A 23111-nucleotide genomic window follows, 5' to 3' on the forward strand; every position below is an offset into this window, starting at 1 on the left:
TGAAAACAAATGTCCACACAACTTGTATATGAATGTTTACAGCAGCTTTACCCATAATCACCAAATATTGGAAGCAACCTTATCTTAGTTAACTATTGCTGCAAAGCAAATTACCCCAAAACTTAAGAACTTAAAACACCAAACATGCATTATTGCACAATTTCTATGAGATAGGAATTTGAAAGCAGCTCGGTTAGGCAGTATGGCTCAAGGACTCTCATGAGTTTACAGTCAAGGCATCTGAATGAATTGTCTGAAAGCCTGACTGGAGCTGGAGGATCCATTCTCAGATGACTTGCTCATATGACTGTTGACAAGAGGTCTCAGTTCCTCATTGGCTATTTTCAGGAGGCCATGGTTCCTTGCCACACCAACCTCTCCACAGGACCCCTTGTTTCCTCACAAAATGGCAACTGACTTCCCCCAGAGTGAGTGATCCAAATAAGGGCAAGGCAGAGCCACAACGTCTTTTATGATCTCGTCTCAGAAGACACACACCACTACTTCTGCCATATTCTAGTGGTCCCAGAGACCAACCCTGACACAATGTGGGAGGGGGTCAACAGAAGGGCATGAATACCAAAAGACAAGGATAACTGGAATCATTCTGGAAGCTAGCTACCACAAACCTAAATGTCCATTAACTGGTGAATAAACAAACTGTGGTACATCCATATAGTGGAATAGTAATCAACAATAAAAAGGAACGAACTACTGACACATGTAACAGCAGGGAAAAATCACAAATGCATTACGGTAACTGAAAGAAGACAAATCCAAAAAGCTACACGGAGTGATTAGATTTATATGGCATTCTGGGAAAGGCAAAACCAAAGGGACACATAACAGAGCAGAGGTTGTCAGGGGCTTGAGGGGGACAGAAGACTGACTACAAAGGGACAGGAGGGAATTTCTTTGGATGGTGGAAATATTCTGCATTTGATTGTGATGGTGCTTACATGATTGTTATGTGTTTGTTAAAATTCACAGAACTATACACCTAAAAAGGGTGAGTTTTATTGTAAGTAAATGATACCTCAATAAATTACTCATAAAAAGAGAGAGAAAGGAATCTTAAGGGGAAACAGAAGAATCTTGGTTGGGAAGAGAGTTTATGTGTAAATAATAGAAGTCTCTGAAGGAAAAGCAACTACTAAACCAATAACATTATAATTAAAGTTCCTCAAGCTAAAAAACTTTCTCAGAGATTGAGTCTACAGACTGAAAACGCCCATCAAATTATAGGTTAGACAAATGAGAAAAGATACGTAAGTATCCTGGCATATCCTGGCTTGAGCTCTAAGAATAGACAGCAAAAGCTTAAATGCTTCCAGAAAGAAAGAAAGTCACTTAGAAAAAAAGAGAGACTTTTTTTTTTTTAAAAGATTGGCCCTGAGCTAACATCTGCTGCCTATTTCTTTTTTTTCCTTCTTCTTCTCCTCCCCAAAGCCCCCCAGTACATAGTTGTATATTCTAGTTGTAGGTCCTTCTCATTGTGCTGTGTGGGACACGACTTCAGCATGGCTTAATAAGCAGCGCTAGGTCCGTGTCCAGGATCCGAATTGGGAAACTCTGGGCCACCAAAGCAGAGTGTGAAAACTTAACCACTCAGCGAAGGGGCTGGCCCCAAGAGGGACTTTCACAGGGCTTCTTCTTTGCAACATGACAAAAAGGAAATGATGAAATAGCATCGACAAATTTTTGAGAGAAAAGGACTGCCACCTAAGTATTCTATCCCAACCAAAAGTAAAATAAAGTCATTTGGGGATATATAATCACTAAAAAATGTTATCACCCACTCATCCCATCTACAGAAATAGCCAACAAAAAAATGTTAACCAAATAACTGAATCAGAGCAGAGATAGAGGAGGATAAAGAGGAGACCTTATGACGTACGCAGTTAAACTGAAGTAGATATTAGTAAAGTAATTGGGAAGAGAAATATAACAAATGAAAACTCAACTAAATGTATTTTAGAATTAAAATAAAGTGTTGAAACAACAAAAATATTAAAGTTCGTCCAATGTACAAGGAAACTGTAAGTAGTTAATACAAACAGCTTTTTTGTCTTGTTTTACCTGGTTTGCAAGATGAGAGTGACCAAACAGCTTGTGACCCAATTTCCCGTACTGTTCCAGTCCTTTCCAACTGCTTAGGGTCAGCACCAGGAGGTGTCTTGTTTGGTGTGGTCATTTTAAAAATGTTCTATGTAGAAAAAAAGAATATTCACATTATACCAGGATCTGAGCATCCTTCTACAAAAGGTAAAACTAAAAATTTAATAGCAAAGTGGATCACTAGTATGCCTTTGATATTAACCATTTATTTCTCAAATGCAGTCAACCTAACTCAATCATTGTAATTTAAAAATCTTGGGAATTCAGTTTTTGTTTCTAAAATATAATATATTATGACGTACATGTCATGCAAAGCAGCAGAGTATAGCAGTTGAAGGAGACAAGATTGGGGTGCTAGCTTCAGCCTCTTCTTTAGCCTAGACTTTGGGCAGGTGTGGGATTTATTTCCTTTCCTGTCAAAGGGGCTGAGTTGATCTATAATTCTAGAAGGCTATGAAGTTCTATACCTCCATGAGTAAAAATTCTGAATTCAAATTAAGTTTTTCCCTAGAAAAGTCAGATTGAAATACTCTTATTCCAGGAATATGTAACTACTGGTCTCACTTTAAATAAGCCATTAAGTGATGCAGAGAAAGAAATCACATCTCCCCACTAGTTGTCGAAAGTTCCATTTATATGTGCTCTGACCATAGAAGATAAAGTCAGAAAACTGGCTTCAAGGTCTAGAAGTGAGTAACTGGCCTATTCTAAAGCAAATGTTACTTCATCTTTCACATCTCATTAGTTAATCTGGGTAAGTCCAAGCAAACGTGAAAAAAGATACCTCTTGGATAGTAAACAGCATGTAAAAACTACTTCAGTAGTGTAAAGTTACAGCTAACTGAACATCGTTATACATACTACTATAAACCTGGCCCAACAGTTCTGTATACCATCTCCTCGACACCTACTCTTAGATCTCAATTGTTCCCTAATCTCCACACAAGCACTTGATATTCATTAAATAAGAACAGAGCCACTGGCCTGTAAACTTCAGAAAGGCCTGAGACCTAAAGTGTCCAGTTACAATTTACGAAATGGATGAGCGAATAGGTTGTCATAAACTCAAGTATTCGCGACCTGCAAGTTAAGTAAGGTCTAGAGTAAGACAATTAAACCTGCGACAATCATTACAAGCTGAATGACCTGTCATTGTCAAATGTCCAAAAATGTCAAACTGTCCAAAAAAAAAAAGGCCCATCTCTACACTGGAGCAGAACTCAACTGCCAGACCTGGTACTGGACGCCACCAAGTGGATAAAACACCGAGCTCGGAGAAGACTAGGCTCCTGGCCACACAATTCAAAAGGAGCTAAGAAGAGGAAAACCACAGCGAGCAGGGTCTGAACCAGACTCTGTGGGTCCTGCTTGACACTTCTGCTAGATGTGCTAGAACGGGCAATGGCTAACTCCACTCCTGACCCACAGGCCTTGAGGAGATCGGGAGCGGAAAAGGAGACTGAGATTGGGGAAGAGAACGCATCTGCTTACGCTAGAACCATTCTCCACGTCGGGAAAGAGCCCAGGAACTTACAGCTTGCAGACCCGGTTCGCCTCAACTCAGGTTTTTGGGATCCCCTGCAGCTCAGCGCCACTCCCACTCAGCGTCTCAGGACAGCCTGGCCTCCCGAACGACGTTTGGAGTCGCAGCACAATGACGTCAGCTCTCGCTGTCTCGCCTTACCTACCTCCAGGGCTCCGCCCGCCGCGCTCTGTCGCGCGTGCGCACTACGTCCCCATGGCATGCGCGAGGCGGTGGCTGGGTACCGCCATTTTGGCCGGCGGCCGTAGGAACACGCTGTGTGACTGAGAAGTGAAAGCAAGAGCTGATTTGGTCTCTACGCTCCCCTCCGCGAGGGGATCGTTTTCTCCAGGTACGTGAATAGCCCGGAGGTATTTGGCTGGTAGCTGTGGTCTGCCACGTTTTAAACACTGTAGGGACGTTGTCCGACAGCGTTTAGTTAGGCCTCAGGTGGCGGCGGCGGAGGCGGCAGCGGCGCGTGGCAGCCGGCTCGGGCGGGACAGCTGGAACCGCCTGATCGCGGGCGCCGCCGAGAGCTTCAGACACCTCGCGCTTCCCCTCCAGCTGACCTGGCTCTTGGCCGCTGTTGCCCGCTATCCTCGCTAAGGGCTACGAGAATGGACCTAAGTGCCATCTTCTCAGCGATCCAACCTCCGCCGCCTCCACTCCTCCTTTACCCCGCTCCTACCCTAGAGCTGAACCTTCTCGAGAGGGAGGCACATTCAGAACTAAACAGCATCCCCTACACCCCTGCCCTTCCCCTGGCACAGTAAATGGATATATTGTCACATGTGTGTATTTGATTATGGAAAGTCGTGGCCTGTTCTTCCACCGTTTGGTGATTATGGAATGAGTCACGGCATCTTGCCGCCATGGACTCGAATACTCCGTGTCCACTCCCAGTTTTCATAGAAATGATCGCCAGACGTCGCTCTGCTGTCCCCCTAGAGTGACATGTCCTCAGCTATAACTGGAGTTATCCCAAGACATCTGCCAGTTGAACGCCTTTAGCTTTTTTGTTGTGCTTTTATAGCACTTAGCATTTTTCTCCTTAGTGATTTATCCGTTTTCGTCTTTATTAGGTCTTAAACTCCTTGAGATCAAGGGTGGTGTCTTTACTCAAAATACCTTTATTTTCTCGTGAGTAGTTCGTTCGTTGTAGGCACGATGGCCAAAGCCGATTCCCACATCCCATAAACTACATAGGCCTGTCTTCTCTTTTTTTCTGTAGTGAAGTCGGTAAGACTGAGAAATAACTGTTAAAATAATGGGTTTTTTTGGTTTTTCTTTTAACCCTCTCTTCCATAGGACTACCAAGTAGGCATTTATGATAGTGGCGTTTGTGCTGCAGTCTTCAGTGCATCTGTTCCATATACTGAGAATATTCATTCTCTACCAGCTACCTGACAGTAATGCTTTGTCAGTGTTAACCAAGGGCTCTTATCTGTATTTGAACCAAAAGGGTTTGTGTGTGGGGGCGGAGGGGGGGGGGCCGGGGGGGGGGGAGAGGAGGGGTTAGTTAAAAACCTTGTTCTCCCTGGAAAAAAATTTTTAGGAAGAACATTTAGGGGGAAATAAAGAAAGCAATATTAATTTAGTGTCCCTTCTAAATTAAAATTCTGAAATAAGAGTTGTGCACCACTCCCGACTTACATGTTTTATTAGACTAATAATCTACAGTAAGTATAGGTTAGAATGTTTCACATGATATCAAGCATCATTTGTTAACAGCAGTCCTTTAAAAGCTTTGACACAGCGTTATAATAATTTGGGTCATAGACTGCAAATGCTTTCCCTGTATGCCTCACTTCCTTTTTTCCTCCCAGCTGGAAGAATGACAGTGAGGGTCATTGTTTGAGTACCTATTTTGAACACAGTTTGTTTGCAGATTTGAAATACATTTAAAACCGTCTTTGTTCTCAGGAGTCTGTTACTATACTCTTCCCTTCCAAGCTTTACTGTGGTGTATCCTTCTTGAAAAAGAAAGTGGGATCCCCCTTCCCCAATTCTTGAAACTAATGTAGAAATTTAATTAATAGTGTTTACACAGTTAATTCACAGTTCTACAAAGAATCTATATTCATTTTCCCTAAATGTATTATAATTTATCACTGTTTTTTATGTAAATCAGCTTATTAGCCATTTCTGGTATGTTTTTATTCTTCTGTAAAAATTTTCTGTTACAGTCACTTGGTTTTTAAAATGGTTTGAAATGTTAGATGAAACATTTTATAGTTTGGGAGAAATAAGGTTTAATTTAAGCAGTTTCATGATAAAAGATATGTCCTGTCAAGGAGAATTCATTATACTCATTCACCAGGTAATTTGTATGATCACCAGTTTTATTTTAATAGCTAACTAAAGAATCTTCAGTTTTTAGGGAGTTGTCACTTCCAGAGTGATAGCTTTTTTGTAGCAATTCAAAAGTCATTTAATTTCTTCCTGTTCTAATCTTTATGAGGCCTAGACTAGTTTTGAGAGGTTTCAAAGGGGTAATGTGAACCTCTTAGTTAGCATAACTGTTTATAGCATAAATATTTAGTCTCCTTTTGGGTGATTTTTTTTTTTCAATATATGCTTTAGTGGGTAACAGTCACAATAAAATATTGGTAACTTGCAAGATTTCTGAAGTTATAACCTATAGGAAAATTATTTACTTTATTTAAATTCATTTTCTCATTCATTCATTAGAAATGTTTGAGCTCCTACTATGTGCTAGGCACTGGTCCAGCTACTGGGATAAATAAACAGACAAAAATCTCTACCCTCATGGGGCCGGTCCACTGGCATAGTGGTTGAGTTCGTTTGCTCAGCTTCAGCAGCCCAGGGTTTGCAGGTTCGGATCCAGGTGCGGACCTAGCACCGCTTGTCAAGCCACACTGTGGCAGCATCCCACATAAAATAGAGGAAGATCAGCACTTATGGCCAGTCTTCCTCACACACACAAAAAAATCTCTACCCTCATGATGGAATACATTCTACTTGGGGAGGGAAAAATATTGTCTGTGTATGTAGAGAAAAAGAGAATATATGATACATATATACACACGCAGGATAAGTGTGTCCATACACCATATATATACGTATATGTATATGAAATATACCGTACATATGTATGACGTAGTATGTGTACTATGTATATACTATATATACATATATATGAAATATATACTCTGTCACATAGTATAGGGACAGAAAGGCAGTTGGGTATGTTTTTTGGTTATATAGTTAGAAAAAGCTCACTGAGAAATAAACATTAAAGACTTGAGGGAGTGAGCCATTTAACTCACAAGTGGAAATAGCATTATAGGCAGAGGGAACAGAAAATGCCAAGATCCTGAAGCAGGAGCATGTCTGGCATGTGCTAAGAACTAGCATTATAGGCAGAGGGAACAGAAAATGCCAAGATCCTGAAGCAGGAGCGTGTCTGGCATGTGCTAAGAACAGCAAGGAACCGTTGTGGCTGGAGCAGAATGAACAAGAGCTAGAGTAGTTGGAGATGAGATCAGGAAGTTAACAGAGGTTGATCAGTGCCTCATTGGTTATTTTAAGGACTTCAGCTTTTACTCAGTGAGTAGGGAAGCCATTGCAGGATTTTCAGTAGAGGAGTGCCATGATCTGCTTTACACTTTAAAAGGATCATTCTGATTCCTATATTGAGAATGAACTGTGAAGAGTTGGAATAGAAGGAGGTAAGAGTAGAAGCAAAGAGAGAGATTAGGAAGCTATTAGAGTAATGCTGATAAGAAATAATAATGGCTTAGACCAGAGTCATGAGAAGTCAGATTCTGGATGTATTTTGAAGGTAAATTTGACAGAATTTGCTGTTGTGGCGTGTGAAAAATAACTTCAAGGATTTTGAGTAAATGGAAGACTGAAGTGGTCATTTAACAGAATGAACAAGGCTGCTAGAAAAGCAAATTTGGGTGGGGATTTTAGGAGCTCAGTTTGGCAAATGCATATTAGACCTTTAAAAAAAGACGTTAGGTGGGTGGGTAGATAGATATACAAGTTTAGAGTTAGAAGAGGTGTCCTGACTAGAGAGAGAAATTTGAGAGCTGGCAGCATATAAATAGGATTTAAAGCCATGAGACTAGTATAGAATACCTTACAGAATGAGGATGGATAGAAAATATGACCAAGTATTAGAGCACTGTCAAGTTTTAGGAACCTAGGACATGAGGAGTGACCAGGAAAGTAGAAGGAAAAGCATTATTAGTGCTGTATACCAGAACCAAATTAAGGAAGGGTTTCTATCTAGTAGGAAAAAGTTGTAGTTTGTGTCAGACGTAATAGGTTAGATAATAGGGTAAATTAAGGACTGGTAATTATAACCATTTGTTTTAGCCAGATAAAGAACAGTTATGGCCTGACTAGCTGTTTTGATGGAATGATGGGCACTAAAGCCTGGAATGGATTACAGAGAAATTTGAAACACTGACTACAGGCAACTCTTTCAGATAGTCTTGGCTATTAGCAGAAGGAGAAATAAAGCAGTGGCGGAAGATGGGGTCAGATAACAGAATGTTTGAATGCTGATGGGAGTAACCCAGTGGAGAGAATGATGGTGTGAAAGACAAAATAGAGAATTATTGGAACATTCTCCTTAGCAGATGCCTTTTAGTGTGCAAATGGACTTAGCTAAGGAAATACATATAGTGTGATTGCTGGTTGGCATAAGGGTTCACTTGAGATGACACTAGTCTACATGGCTTTGTTTTTTTTCTCTACCCATTTTCAGCTGTATGTGTGCAGGTGAAGAATTGTGTTTTACCAGGGTTGTAGTTAAGGGCGTAAATGATTGACAATGGAATTTGAGCTGGATATGGAGGGAAATGAAGATACTAAGCACTGAGGGACAGTGGAAATGTGGTAGAATCAAGAGATAGTGATAGTAGATCTGGGGAGTGGGAGAGTTCAAAGAGTTGTTGGATTGTTGTGTACCAGAGTGGTGAGCTGAAAAGATAGGAGTAGTGGTTGGAGAATGGGGTATTTGAAATGGAGTTTATGGAAAGATTGCAGTTATTGGTAATGATGAAGTCAAGGATTTCTCCCAAGGAATGGGTGGCTCAGGTAGGGTGAAAGACCAAGATCGTTGGAGGAGAGAGGTTCATGAACCAAGAGGACAGGCTATTGGTGGAAGGATCATCTATGATTTTCAACATGTTGAAATCACAAGAATTATGACAGGAGTTGTAAAAGAGAGAGTGAAAGTTAGCCAAGGGCTGAAATCTTCAAAGAATGGGAGGGAGTGATGTAATGGTGAGTAATGACTAAAGCAGTTGGATGATCTGAGAGGCAAAAAGCTGACTGTTTTTAGTGAGGAGAGAGAGAATAATAGTCTGGGAGCAGCATTGAGGAGCAAGATCTCTTAGCTCCCTCCAAGCCTAATGATATTGAGGGGTGTGAGAAAGGGTTGAGAGTTCTACAAGGAGAGAATCAGTCTGTCAAAGAAAAATCAGGATTCAGGATCGTAGTCATTGATAGAAAAAGCCAGCAGAATGTCTTTGTTGATGGATAGTCTTTTGACTTCAGGGTGTTTCATTACATATTGGAATAAACCGAAGTTTTAAGGCACTTTTTAGAATTATTTACTTTAATCACCATCCTAAGAATATTAATGTCTGTCACTAAGCCCTATATTGTGAAAGATTTTTAAGTTCACTTTGACCTTAGCTGTGTAATTGATGGCACAATATCAAGACATAAAAGCTTTAAAAGTGAGCACAGTCTATAGCTAGAGTTACTTGGTCTCCTTTTCATTTCAGTGCTGTTAGCATAAAATTCATTTGGCTGTATTACAAATTCCCAGAAAAGTGAAGTTTTCACTTTTTCTAGTTGATCGACATGACAACCATAACCTTAATAATTTTTGGCCATTTGTATCAGTAGTGTCATAGTCAGGTGGGTAAGACATGAAGTAATGCTTAGTTCGTGGGAGGGAATAAACATCTTTATCTTAGGTATTAGTTTTCACGTCAGGTCTTTCTATTCTGTCTTTTAGTCTGTATTCATACACTGGTATCAGTATTAATTACTGAGGCCTTATATCGTTTTTTTCCATCTCTCAAGTCTAGGTTCCCACGTCCCCGTTGCTCATTTTCAGTTTTCTTAGCTATTACTACTTCCTTTCTTTTTACATAAGAGCTTTAGACTTGGTTTGTCTGGTTTATTTCTTTCCCCTTGAGATTGGGTTAAGTGTATAACCTCAGGGAAGATTGAAGTCTCTGATATTGACTATTCTCTATTGTAAAAACTGAGACAACATGTTGTTCTGTTTGTTCAGGTCTCATATGTCTTTCAGTGGTGTTTTGAAAGTTTCCTCAAATGTGCATATATCTTGTTAAGTTGATTCCTAGATCTTTTCTTTTTTGTGACTTTTGAAAAGAATGTTTTTTTCTTTCTTTATAAAAGTCTTCTGATGAATGGTGTATCTGTAAAATTCTGTTTTCCCAACCTTACTAAATTATTTTATTGCTTTTGCTAGGTTTTTTTTCCTATTTCCAGATAATCATATCTGAATGTAGTGATAATTTATGTCCTCCTAACTTTATTTCTCTTAATTAATTGCATTGACTGTGCCATAATTTTGTTAATTTTCTTTAATAGGAGAGCTGGATATTCTTACTTCTTTAGAATTATGGCAGATAAATTGACGAGAATTGCTATTGTCAACCATGACAAGTGTAAACCTAAGAAGTGTCGGCAGGAGTGCAAAAAGAGTTGCCCTGTGGTTCGAATGGGTAAGCTATTCTTTGGATCATTTAAGAACAGAGGTTTCAGAAGAAATAAATTGGCTTCATAGTTCTCCAGGTTTTAGCATATACTTTTTTTCCCCATTAGTTTCTTTAAAATATAAAGATAAGACCACATTTTTTTCTAAATTTCTCTTGTTGCCTTATGATTAAATGATCCTATTTTTTTAAACTGTATTGTTTAATATATTTTAAAGTTGCCTTATGATTAAATGATCCTATTTTTTTTAAACTGTATTGTTTAATATATTTTAAAGTTGACTAAATCTAAAATCAAACCAGAGTTCAGGTTACTGAGATTCTTACTGTTCTGCAAAATCCTGTAATTAGTTTAAATCATCGAGAGAAGGCTGCCAATATGTTTGTATTTGATAGTATTCTCATTTTAAAAAACAAGAAAGAAGAGCTTAATAAGAATGACAATTCATAAGGATTTGCTGTGTTTTCAAGATTAAATTTACAATTCATTCTTTGTAAGGGCTGTGTTAGTCTTTAAGGGCTGTGTTAAAGTAATTGTTACTTTAATGTACTCGGGAGGTGTAAGTTTATTGAATTGTAAGAGAAACTTTAGATGTCATCTGTTATAGTCTACCATGCTATTCAGAAATTCCATTATTAATATTCTTAATGCCAAGTTTAATTTTGTCTGTATATTAGATGGCTACATTCCTTTCTGGAGCTTCACTGCTTTAGCTAACATATTTTATTCCTTTCTCTGATGTACATTACCACTTCCAAGGCATATTTTGTGAATTAAATATTCAGGTCAGTCAGCTTAAAAATAAAACTTAGAGGATCTGCTATATTTTCACTAGCATATTTTCTTTTCCAGTAGTAAATTAAACAAAATAAGCATATTGGAGTCATCTCTCTCTTGCCTGACAAGAGTATTCATACAAGTAATAAATTCAGAAATCTATCCCCACAAAACACTGATTTAAGACATTATCTCAAATGTATTTCTTTGTGTGGCCTTTGTTTTTGAAAATCTGCTTCTGTATGAAAATTTTGAACCAGAATTGCCTAAATAACAATGTTCAGAAAATTAGAATGTCAAGAAAAATGACTTAATTCTGTCTTTTCCTTTGCCAGGAAAATTATGCATAGAGGTTACACCCCAGAGCAAAATAGCGTGGATTTCTGAAACTCTTTGCATTGGTTGTGGTATTTGTATTAAGGTAAATGCTTATTTTATTTATTGGATCGAATTTCTAACATGGAGATGAAATCTGAAAACTCTGAATACATTATAACTATTTTTTAAGGGGCAAAATATAAAACAATAGGAAAATGGTGTTCTTATATCAATAATCTAATATTCTTGCTCTTTTAATTAGTTAAACCACCTTATTTAAAAGTTATCCTTGCCATACTCGACTTTGTAAAGCCATTTCCAACCGAAATTAATTTCTTTTTTTTCACCCTTTTATGAGGGCATTCTCCAGCATGTCTTTACCAGAACTTTTTAGAAATATAAGTACAAAAAATATGAGTCATATTACATGCGTTTTTGGTCTGTATTTAATTTTAAATTGCACCTTTTAAATAGAAATGCACACAGCCAAAAATTTTTTGATTTAGCCTAATCCTTAAGTGCTGCTTCTGCTCTATTATACGTGCTTCTATGTTGGATTTAACCCAATAGTGAATTTTTTCAAAATACGTCAGTTTTTGTTGCAGTGAAGAGTTTGATTTGGGCTTTTGACTTAAGAATGATGGATTTCCAACTTTATTTCATAAAAGATATTTAAGAGCCAGTGCATAAAGTTCTTAATTAAGATATTTTTATTTGTAGATAATGCATTTTAGAGAGGAACTTTACCAGAATAGGGATACCACCCTGTTATTTATTCTAAAAAGGCTTATGTGTATTTTACATTGGTTTCTGAATCCTCGGTGAAATTTCTGAATCCTCGGTTAAGTGTCCGGAAAAATTTCATTGGTACCTGAAAGTGTTTCCCTTGTTTTGAAAATATAAGCAGGAGACATTCCTTCTTATTAGTAAATAAGAGATTTACTAATCTCTTATTATGTACCTGCCAATGTTCTGGGTGCTGGAAATCTGATTTTGAACAGTATGTTATCTATTTTTTTTCTTTGCTGCTATTGAAAATTGAAATTCCAAAATTTGGGGCATGCACTTCAGTGGCTGAAAAGATACTAATGTGATGAATCTTTTTGGGAGTGGGAGTAATATATACCCCCAAACACTGAGATACTTAGATATGAACCTCATATATGGACAGTATGGATATTTTTTCCTTGTATATTTAGAGAAGTTTAAATTATTGTAGCCTATAAGCATTTTATATGCATTGATGGAATAATAGAGAATTCTGTAAATAGAGATAACCTCATTTGCAGAAGAATATTTTATGTAAAAAATCAATAGTTTTTGGGGCCAGCCTGGTGGCACAGCGGTTAAGTTTGCAAGTTCCCCTTCCATGGCTTGGGGTTCACCTGTTCGAATCCCAGGTGCGGACCTACGCAATGCTTGCTGGCCCATGCTGTGGCAGGCATTCCACATAAAATAGAGAAAGATGGGCACGGATGTTAGCTCAGGGCCGGCCTTCCTCAGCAAAAAGAGGAAGTTTGGTGGCAGATGTTAGCTCAGGGCTAATCTTCCTGGAAAAAAAAAATTGAAAAAAAAAATGAGAAAAAGAATTAGTAGTTTTGGTTAGAGGGTGGTAATTACTTTGTTAGATAATGAGTTTTGTTTTTGTTTTTTAATTCTCCATATTCTTTTATGAAATGAGAATTCACTGAAATCTTTATGTGCAGAGACTTTTTAATTGGTCCCCTGAACTCAGTGAACAGTTCTGCTAAATCTCTAATCTGAGGCTATTCTTTTTGGGTGTACCTTTATCTGTCCAGTTATAGTTATCTGTACTCCTGAGAAATTTTTCTAGCAACAATACCACTCTTAAATGACCTTCCAGTTGTTGCCATTCTTGTCCCTTGGGCATTTATCTGATTGATAGTCAACTGTTATTTGAATAAGTTCAACTTTTTTTTTAATGTGAATTTACTTAGTTGCCATATGAAGCATCTTTTTCATATGGTGTGGTTAAAATTCACAATGGAAAGACATTAATCCTTGCTCTGTGCACTTATCATGCTAGCTCTTGGTGGGACATAAATAGGCCAAAAAAAGGTACAATCCATGACCTTAGAGGACTTTACAAGGTAGAAGAGGAGGCATACAAAGACAGGAAGAAGGAAGTAGAGGGAAAGCATCTGTCATGGACTGAATATGAAATCGTATACTCAGTAGCCATGTTTTATCTTGCCTTAGCCTTCTGTCTAGTAATGTAGAAAACACACACATAGACCAAAAATTGCTCAAGTTCTGTAAGGTTTTTCATAAATATTAAACACACATTAAATGTCTAAGATTAGGCCAGTCACTAAGGGGAATACAAAATTAGTTGATAGGATTCTTGCCTTCATGGAACTTAACTTTTATTCTTTAAGTGAAAAAGAAAAGGAAATGAAACAATACTTTACATCTTTGTGAAACTCCCATGTTTGGAAGATTGCATATGAAAAATTCTTAATCTATCCATTTTAGTCATTTGTATCTTTCTAAAAATTAATTCTTTACTTTAAACAACAGAAATGCCCCTTTGGCGCCTTATCAATTGTCAATTTACCAAGCAACTTGGAAAAAGAAACAACACATCGATATTGTGCCAATGCCTTCAAACTTCACAGGTATATTTTCAAGTCAACATTTCTCTTTACTTCAGTCAAGAGTAAAATACATTTGGAATTTTCAGAGAAATGCAAAAATGGAAAAAAGTGGTATTCATCATCCATTAAAGAGAAATACAATATTATCATGCAGAATCATATTAAATATGTCAGTGGTTCATTCTGGCTAACATTAGAATTACCTGGGGGTCTTTTTTAAATTGCTAATGCCTAGCCTTCAGCCCAGTTGAATTATGTCATATCTCTGAATGTAGAGTCTGGACCTCAGTAAGTTGAAAAAGCCCCCAAGTGAATCTAATATACAATTGGATTTGCAAATCACAGTTATTTAAATACCCTTATCCCCAAAATAACGTTTAATGGAATTTGTGTTTGATTTTATTTATCTATTAATCTCATGATCTACAGAGAATATTACTCTGAACTTGGAGATAGATTGTTAAATCACAGGAGTTCTTTGAGATTTAATCTGCTGAACACTAATATTTTGAATCTGGGAGTCTAGATTTAACTAATAAAAAGGTATTTCTCAACCTGCCAGCTTTAAGGGGCCTACTGCAGCAGGGAGAATAAAGTGGAATATTTCTGGTTGATGTGGCACTTCTCTCCTTGTAAGTAAGTGGCAGGTCAAAATTAAAAAGAGACAGTGTGAGGTTGCACCTGCTATGTAATTTTGTAGCAAAGCATTTTGTTATACATTAAAACCAAGCCTTATATGTAAAGAAGAATCGTTATACTTTAGAATGGACTTTGAATGAAAATTGAGAAAATAAAATTTGGAGTAATATTGGTTATGGATGCATTTCTAACAATTAACAGTTTAAGTTAATCTTGGCTGTCTTTTTCTTTTTTTCTAATAGCCAATAATATCTGGCCTATATCTCTTAGCTTATTAATGGATGTGTGTGGAGTGCAAGTGGATTAAAATAGATCATTCAGATATTATGGTACTTTTTCTGCCTAAGTCTGAGTTTTATTTTTGTACGCTTATGACAGGTTGCCTATTCCTCGTCCAGGTGAAGTTTTGGGATTAGTTGGAACAAATGGTATTGGAAAGTCAACTGCTTTAAAAATTTTAGCAGGAAAGCAAAAGCCAAACCTTGGAAAGTATGATGTATGTATTACCGTCTTATAAAAATGAATGTCTTGGGTTGGTTTTATGAGACTTTGAAGGAGCGTATGTGTGATTTTTCTTTTACTGTCCTTGTTTTCAGGATTATTTGTGGAATTAATTCTGAGAAACTGCATATAGATGGAAGTCCTTGCTTTTTAATTAAAATCTGTTAATGCTACATAGCTAATAATTCTGAGCATCCTTAAACTGTTGAGTTGGTATGCCTTGATTTGAAATTAAATCCACTTCTAATCTTAAGTTAGATGCCAGAAGTATTCTATTTGGATATATGTTCTATTTTGTATAACAGCCGTCCTCTTTGCAATTGTGTTGTTAAATTCATGTAATTATACCTATATTTCTAGGATCCACCTGATTGGCAAGAAATTTTGACTTACTTCCGTGGATCTGAATTGCAAAATTACTTTACCAAGATTCTAGAAGATGACCTAAAAGCCATTATCAAACCTCAGTATGTTGACCAGATTCCCAAGGCTGCAAAGGTCAGTTTGCTTTTTAGGAGGAATTTATGCATTCTAGATATAGGTAGAGGTATAAAAGATATATCAAAGAAAACTTATTTTACTTTGTAACTCTTTATAATATTGGAAGAATTTTAATATTGATAGAAAATAGTAGTAACTCCTTCTGGTATATCATCACAGGGGACGGTGGGATCTATTTTGGACCGAAAGGATGAAACAAAGACACAAGCAATTGTATGTCAACAGCTGGGTAAGTGTTTATTTTGTGTATGTTTTAATAGGGCCTGAACTTAACTCATAAAAGTAATCTTTGTATGGATTACTGAAATAAATGGGAAAATTTCTAGTAATTGTCATTATTTACTTTATATGTTATACAGTTTTCAACTGAAATATCATTCAAACCCAGAATGACATGAAATATTCATTTTACTTAGAAGAGATAAAATAAAACTTACAACATTGAAGACAATGCCTCTATGTTCTTTGTAGATTTAACCCATCTAAAAGAACGAAATGTTGAAGATCTTTCAGGAGGAGAGTTGCAGAGATTTGCTTGTGCTGTCGTCTGCATACAGAAAGCTGATATGTAGGTTTCTTTATAACTTTTGTACATCTTAATCCTTATTGTAGAGTTTGTATTTGTAATGCTGCTAATAAAGCAGTAGTTTTGAAAGAAATTAATGGAAATTGGATCTTAAGTTTCTAATTTTTGAGGTAAGAGGTTGAAGCAGTTGTACATCCATTGTCCATTCGCCTTGTTATTCCCGCAGGAGAAAAAACTAAATAAATAAATAAAGATAAGTACTTTACAACTTATGGGTTCCAGAGTTTTTTAATATGAAGTCACTTATTATTTAAATTCTTTTTGTATATAAGAAGGATATTTTTTAAGACTTAAGCTCTCCAACCAGACCAGCATGTTTTTTAAATACTTTAAGTAGAACATGAGGTTTTTTTAGGTTACCCCAAGTCAAGGTGACATGCCATGTGGGAGAGAAAAGGGAAATGAAAAAGGCAAGTTTCCTGCCTACCTTCTACTGCCTCTCTTCTCCCAGATATTTATTGCTCCCGTCTTTTTCTGCATTTCTACTCTGGCATCCAATGCACGCTAGCTCTTCTTCACACAAAGTATTCTGTAATTTTGTGCTATGCCCTCCTTTCCAAAAACTGTGTTTGCATTAATGCAGCTCACTTTAGTTAATAAGAGATAAGCTCTCTGAATTACTTCTGACTATATCAGGATATTTTTCCTGAGGAGATAACATTTGGTAAATTAACCTAATCTGGGAATCTCTCTCCAGACTCAATATGCAGTCCTGCTGTTCATAATTTCTTTTCTTCTACTTCTGAGCAAAATACAAAAGTTTTTACCATTACAGGGTGGACTCCTCAGTAGTATAAGAGGGGATTTTTGTTGTTGTTAAATCAGAAACTATATTACAGTGCTTTAAAATGATATGCAAGGTAGAATTGTCATATTTGTCTCTCAAATTATTGTATTTGTTTTTCTTTTTCATAGTTTCATGTTTGATGAACCTTCTAGTTACCTAGATGTCAAGCAACGATTAAAAGCTGCTATTACTATACGATCTCTAATAAATCCAGATAGGTAAGTACAGATTTGGTATATGCCTGTGTTACTTTGTTTGAGGAGTTTTACAGATTTCTAAAGATTAAACAGGGACCATCAGTGTCATATACACGTGCATGTTTTCCATCTTGGTTATTTGGAGCTACCACTTGAATTTACCTTCCTCTATCTAGAACAGAGGTTCTTAATGTAAGATTCACTTAGTACCATGCCTGGTTTCAGAGAGCCTAGGAATACTCTGAAATGATACGCAAATCCAGCATATATGTATGGATTTCTGGGAAGCAGATCCTTAGCTTTTACCAGATCCTCAAATGGATATGTCACTCAAACACACAGAAAATTTAAAACATTATAAGGATCACCGGAGTAATTCTGGTTCAGGATCTTTCTGAGCACAAGAGAGTTCTTATAACCTCTGTTAAGTAATCACAAAAACCCTGTATTTATGGGGTGCCTTTGTAGTTTGGAGAGTTTTTAAATCCATTATCTCATTTGAGCCTCTCATAGTAATCTTACAAGTTAAGATGTTTAGGTGGTATTCCCATTTTGCAGATGAAGAAGTTTAAGGTCAGACAAGCTAGTTATTTGTTCTAGGTTGCAAATTTACTATATGGCAAAGCTGTGACCAGAGCCCAGGATTTTTTATGCCTCTGCTTAGTGACTGATTTAATACACGGCTGATCTTAGAAGAAAGCAAGAGAAATCCCTAAGGATCAAAAACCAAAGAAAACTATAAAGAGAAGAGACAAGGACATGGCTTTCCTGAGGGATGATGCTCATCTCTGTATTAGGTCTTGGGCTTTAACAACCACTTGTGGGCAAGAAGCAAGGCCTTAAGTTGGATTATCACACATGTAATGCAAGGACTCTCAAAGGACTGCTTTCTCAGCAAAAGCACAAGCACATGAAGATGTCAAGGAAGCATATGTCTGCCACTCACTGAGCTCTTCGGACTTGGAGCGATGGCTTCCCTTCAAATCTATTCATGGACCAGCGACTCACTTGGATATGGAATTGAAATTTATATAACCAGGGGAGTCTAAGAACTCTTCCATGGCAAGAAAGTAACACAAAAAGAGGATCCTAGAATCTTTAGTCCTATTGTACCAAGCAGAAGCAAATATAAAACCACTCTGGAGGGGTATGCCCTCAACCCTGGTCACACAAGATTCCTAGAGGTAGACTTGTGAGCTCAAATCCACGGTTATAAATGACAGGAGGAAACTGTCTGCAAATGAGTCAGTAGACAACAAACAGCAGGATTAGACCTTCAGGTGACATTCTCAAAGAGACTATAACATAATGTTTAAAATAAATAAAAACATAAAAGGATTCAAACCCTAAGAATATGATACTACAAGCAATAGGTAAATGTTCAAAAAAAACCCATACAGATCTAGAAATCAGTATAGTCGTGACATTTGAAAGCTCACTGGACAGATTATAGATAGGTTAGGGACAGCAGAGAAGAACATTAGAAACCTGAAAAAGTTGATCTGAACAAATTACCAGAATGCAGCAGAGAAAGAATGAGTTTGAAATATGTAAGGGAAGTTCAGAGACATGGAGAATGGAATGAAAAGACTATTTACATGTAGCTTAATAGGACTTTGAAAAATAAAGCCATGAAAAACTTATGATTCAAGGAGCAAATGATTCACCTACATGCTTTGAAGTGAAACTTAGTATATCAATGATAAAGAGACAACCCTAGTTGGGCCAAATAGTACCCATAATTTTCACTTCATAGATAGCCTGGGCGTTATGATAGGCTCTTGGGGGAATGTAAGAATATGAAATGTAGGGGCTGGCCCAGTGGCGCAGCGGTTAAGTGCACATGTTCTACTTCGCGGCCCAGGGTTCACTGGTTCAGATCCTGGGTTCAGACATGACACCCCTTGGCAAGCCATGCTGTGGTAGGCATCCCACATATAAAGTGGAGAAAGATAGGCATGGATGTTAGCTCAGGGCCAGTCTTCCTTAGCAAAAAGAGGAGGATTGGCAGCAGATGTTAGCTCAAGGCTAATCTTCCTCAAAAAGAATATGAAATATAGTCCCGGTCTTCAAGGACTTTACAATCTGGTAAAGGAAAGAATACACCCTAGCTGCTTTTTTGATATGTTTTTATACCTCTTTATTATACTGAAATGAAAGTTATAGATATCTGCCTGCACACACAATTTTTTTTTTTAACATCAAATAACATCCTAACCATAATAAAAAGGAGAACTGAAAGGATAGTAATCTACACCCAGGTGACCTGTATCTCAGTATGTAAATATTTAGGCAAATCACTACAGTCCTATATTTGACAGGGCAGTGACTTTAATTGTAATAGGGATGGCACATCAAAACAAATTAGATTGACAGAGTCAGTGAAATTATTGTTAGACATTTTTACAAATGTACTGGTTCTTATTTATAGGTATAAGGTTAAACTAATCTCTGTAGTGATTGATGATAAAAAGTTACAGGAAGTATATGTGCATCCTGAAATTCTGCATGTCAAGGTATACTTTCAGTCTTTAATGCTGTAAAAAAAATTTTGAAGGTCATAAACAACAAGAAAGAGAGGATAGATTGGAGAGCGGAATAATAATGCAATAGGTTTTCTAAATTTGACCTCTAAGAAGATCTTCAGTGATATTAAAAACCAATAAGTAACCCAAAATTAGTTGTAGAGTGTAAATATTCACAGCATAGATTTCTCGTTATGCTGTAGATTTCTGTTTCTTGCCAAACCCTCAGAGAATAGAATAGCTCACCTAAATCTTTTTTACATTTTGGGGGACTTTTGCATAAGCTTCATTTGAAGGTAGGGAAATCAAGGAGATTTGACTTTTTTCTTTTCAAAGCAAATTAAAAACTAGTCGATAATAGCATGCTGCTTTACACTGGGCTTTGAAGATTTTAAGGATAAAAAGTAGAGAATTATTCCAGATAATGGAATATTGCCAACAAAGACACCAAGGCAGGATGAGTATTGGCTCACTTGAGTGATTTGCTGTTTTTATTGATGCTTAGCACCCTCATGGTAGAAAACATATCCTCTTAATATTTCCTGTTTATATTAAGCTTGCCCCCACCTTGTTTTATATTCCTGCTTTTGTCACCTGAGACCTGGATTACTGTGATAGCTTCCTAAAAAAAAAATTCTTGCCAGATTAATCTTTCTGAAGTGTTTTTTTCATACCATTCTCTTATTCTAGAACTGTGCGGTAGCCTCTAGCTGTATGTTGCTATTTTAATTTTAATTAAAATTAAAAATTTATTTCTTCAGTCACACTAGTCACATTCCAAGTGCTCCATGTTCCAAGTAGCTACTTGCTACCACGTGAGACAACATGGGGATAGAACATTTCCACAATCACAGAAAGTTTTACTGGACAATGCTGTTTAAGAACCTACCAATTTCCCCATTGCCAATTAGCATAAGTCCAAATTCTTCATTTTGTCATTCAGCAACTTTATTAAATATCTGTTCGGTACATAGCACAAGACTAAAGATCATAGAGGTGCTAAAATGTATTATAGTTTGTCTTCAAGGTGTTTTATGGGCAAGTTGTAGGGGTACTCACAAATAACAAAGTCCAAGTATCAGTTCAGAGTTACAAGAGTTCAAGAGTGGGGGAAAGAAAGTTCATCTGCGTATTAGGGAGGGTGTTCCTACAAAGGTAGGATTTGAGATGGACCTCAGAGGGTTAAGGCGGATTTCAGCAGGTAAGGATTTAGGCATGAGACCATTTAGGAGAGAGAATAGCCCTTAGATACAAATATGGAAAAGTGGACTATTCAGGAAACAATGAGAGATCCATTTTTCAGTGTGTCCTACATATATATGAAATAAGAGAAAATAATAGCTGAAGTTTTGGAAGATTTTGAAAAAAGTCTTAAGGATGTTATATGTTTCATTTGGAGCTGCAGGCCACATCTGAGGACCTGAAGAAAATGAGATTTGTCAAAAGTCTGTTGCAATATTGGAAGGAACATAATGAGAGCCTGAACTAGAATTTAGGCAGAGGAAGAGAAGGGTGAAATAGACACAAGACATTGTTAAGAGTTCACACACTTGACAATTTAAAATATAGATCACTGTGAATAAAATGTCACTTTTTATGGGAGTGATGATTCCATTAATACAAATCTGGAGAATTTTTATTTGTACAGGAAGCTGATAAATAAAGTTGGAATTTGATATGTTTGCAGGACATTGCTTTTTGAACAAATTGAACTAAGTTGAATAGGAATAAAGTGCTGCATAAAAGCTTCATGACTTGTCTAATAGTTTCTACACTAACAATACTTTTTCTTATCACTTCAAAAGTCATGTCATATCCCATCCCATTTATAAAGTGCTCCAGTACACACTAACCTATTTCCTTTCTGACCTCTTGGTTTTATCTGTAGAACATATTTTGCTATGTCATCTTTTGCTGTTGTTTCGTATCTATTCCTTACTTTCCCCAGCAAAATTGAAAGTTCTCTGGTTAAGGTTCTCTGTCATGTTTTTTATGTATCCTCTACTATAGCTAGCATGAGACAGGACAAGTAGAAGGGCTTAATGCATAAGCCCTTCTTGAATTGAGCCCATGTTGAATAGCATAAACGGTTTAGGCTACATCTGCTTTAAGTCTGTTATATTTGTTTCTACTTTGTAAAGTTTAAAAGTACGTTCTTTATTAGCAAAACACATTTCGTGTATCCATAAACTCTTTCATATTAACTTGTTTTCTTTTAGTTTAGGTAAACATTTTGAAATATGAACATTGATAATGAGTCTTAAAGAAAATGTTTTATGGCTTTTGCTTAATATGGTCTTTACACTTAATTTAAAAATACATCTATTTTCCTGAAGTTTATTCTATAGTAAAAAAAGTTGAGTTTTAATTATAATTGAATATAATTTTAATTATGTATGTTATATTACATTTAAAAATAAAAATCTATGTTGATTTTCAGATATATCATTGTGGTGGAACATGATCTAAGTGTATTAGACTATCTCTCTGACTTCATCTGCTGTTTATATGGCGTACCAAGTGCTTATGGTGTTGTCACTATGCCTTTTAGTGTAAGAGAAGGTAACTTGAAAAACTGTTTTCATAAATGCTGTATTTTTTTTTCACTCTGTTGCTTAGAAAATATATTATTGTTGATGTTAAGTAGTTACATGTTGCTATAATATTATTTATCCAAAACTCCAGTCTTATGGAATTTACTCACTGAACAGAATGTATATGTAAGGATATATACATATATATATCAGTTGTTATACAAAACCTCTTTTTGGAGAATTTTCTGTTGGGGTGGGTGGAAATGCTTTATCAACTTGCTGTATTAAAAGTTTCTTTTATATTTTGACTTCAGCATCATTGGCGTCTTCAACTTTTATCTTTGACAGGCCAATACCAGTAGTGAAACTCTTAAAATTCATTTAGTGCTCATCTTGTTTTCATGTTTGAAATTTATCTGTATCTTAAGTGTGTGGGAATAAGACTGTCCAAAAGTCTAATAAGACTTTTAGGCACTTTGACTAAATGGCCACTAAGGCTTCTTCCAGTTTATGTTTTAATTTGGGGTATTAATTTTTTAACCTCACACTTAAAATTTTTAAGTAGTCCAAGATCAAAAACATGCTAGTTTTGGCAGAGTAAATGTATCTATTTATTTATTCTGTCAGCAAATATTTATTGAATGCCTATGTTTTAGGCTAAGGATACAGGCCCCCTGATGCAGCTCTCAACTCCAGATGAAATGAGTAACAGTCTTAGGCTTTCTTTCAAGACCTTCCAAAACTTTAGCTACT

General features: G+C 36.6%; 2 protein-coding genes across 3 annotated transcripts in view; one reads left to right on the forward strand and one right to left on the reverse strand.

Annotated features, from left to right (window-relative positions):
• Positions 1-3755, reverse strand: part of ANAPC10 (anaphase promoting complex subunit 10) — an 83044-nt gene extending 79289 nt beyond the window's left edge. Inside the window, exons 1-2 of one of the 2 annotated variants that reach the window (XM_046655657.1) lie at positions 3610-3755; positions 2080-2206 (exon numbers count right to left, since the gene is read on the reverse strand). In XM_046655657.1, the coding sequence (XP_046511613.1) occupies positions 2080-2194 (115 nt within the window). In that variant the 5' untranslated portion in view covers positions 2195-2206; positions 3610-3755. The remainder of the gene's footprint in view (positions 1-2079; positions 2207-3609) is intronic. The other variant, XM_046655658.1, reaches the window with a different exon arrangement.
• A 99-nt stretch (positions 3756-3854) lies between these two features.
• The window catches only part of ABCE1 (ATP binding cassette subfamily E member 1), a 28588-nt gene continuing 9331 nt past the window's right edge, over positions 3855-23111 (forward strand). The window contains exons 1-10 of the mRNA XM_046656946.1: positions 3855-3992; positions 10250-10383; positions 11488-11573; positions 14012-14109; positions 15106-15223; positions 15589-15726; positions 15889-15958; positions 16201-16297; positions 17231-17320; positions 22265-22386. Coding sequence (XP_046512902.1) covers positions 10281-10383; positions 11488-11573; positions 14012-14109; positions 15106-15223; positions 15589-15726; positions 15889-15958; positions 16201-16297; positions 17231-17320; positions 22265-22386 — 922 coding nt within the window. The 5' untranslated portion in view covers positions 3855-3992; positions 10250-10280. The remainder of the gene's footprint in view (positions 3993-10249; positions 10384-11487; positions 11574-14011; positions 14110-15105; positions 15224-15588; positions 15727-15888; positions 15959-16200; positions 16298-17230; positions 17321-22264; positions 22387-23111) is intronic.

The sequence above is a fragment of the Equus quagga genome, chromosome 3, assembly GCF_021613505.1.
Source record: "Equus quagga isolate Etosha38 chromosome 3, UCLA_HA_Equagga_1.0, whole genome shotgun sequence".
Lineage (NCBI taxonomy): Eukaryota > Metazoa > Chordata > Mammalia > Perissodactyla > Equidae > Equus > Equus quagga.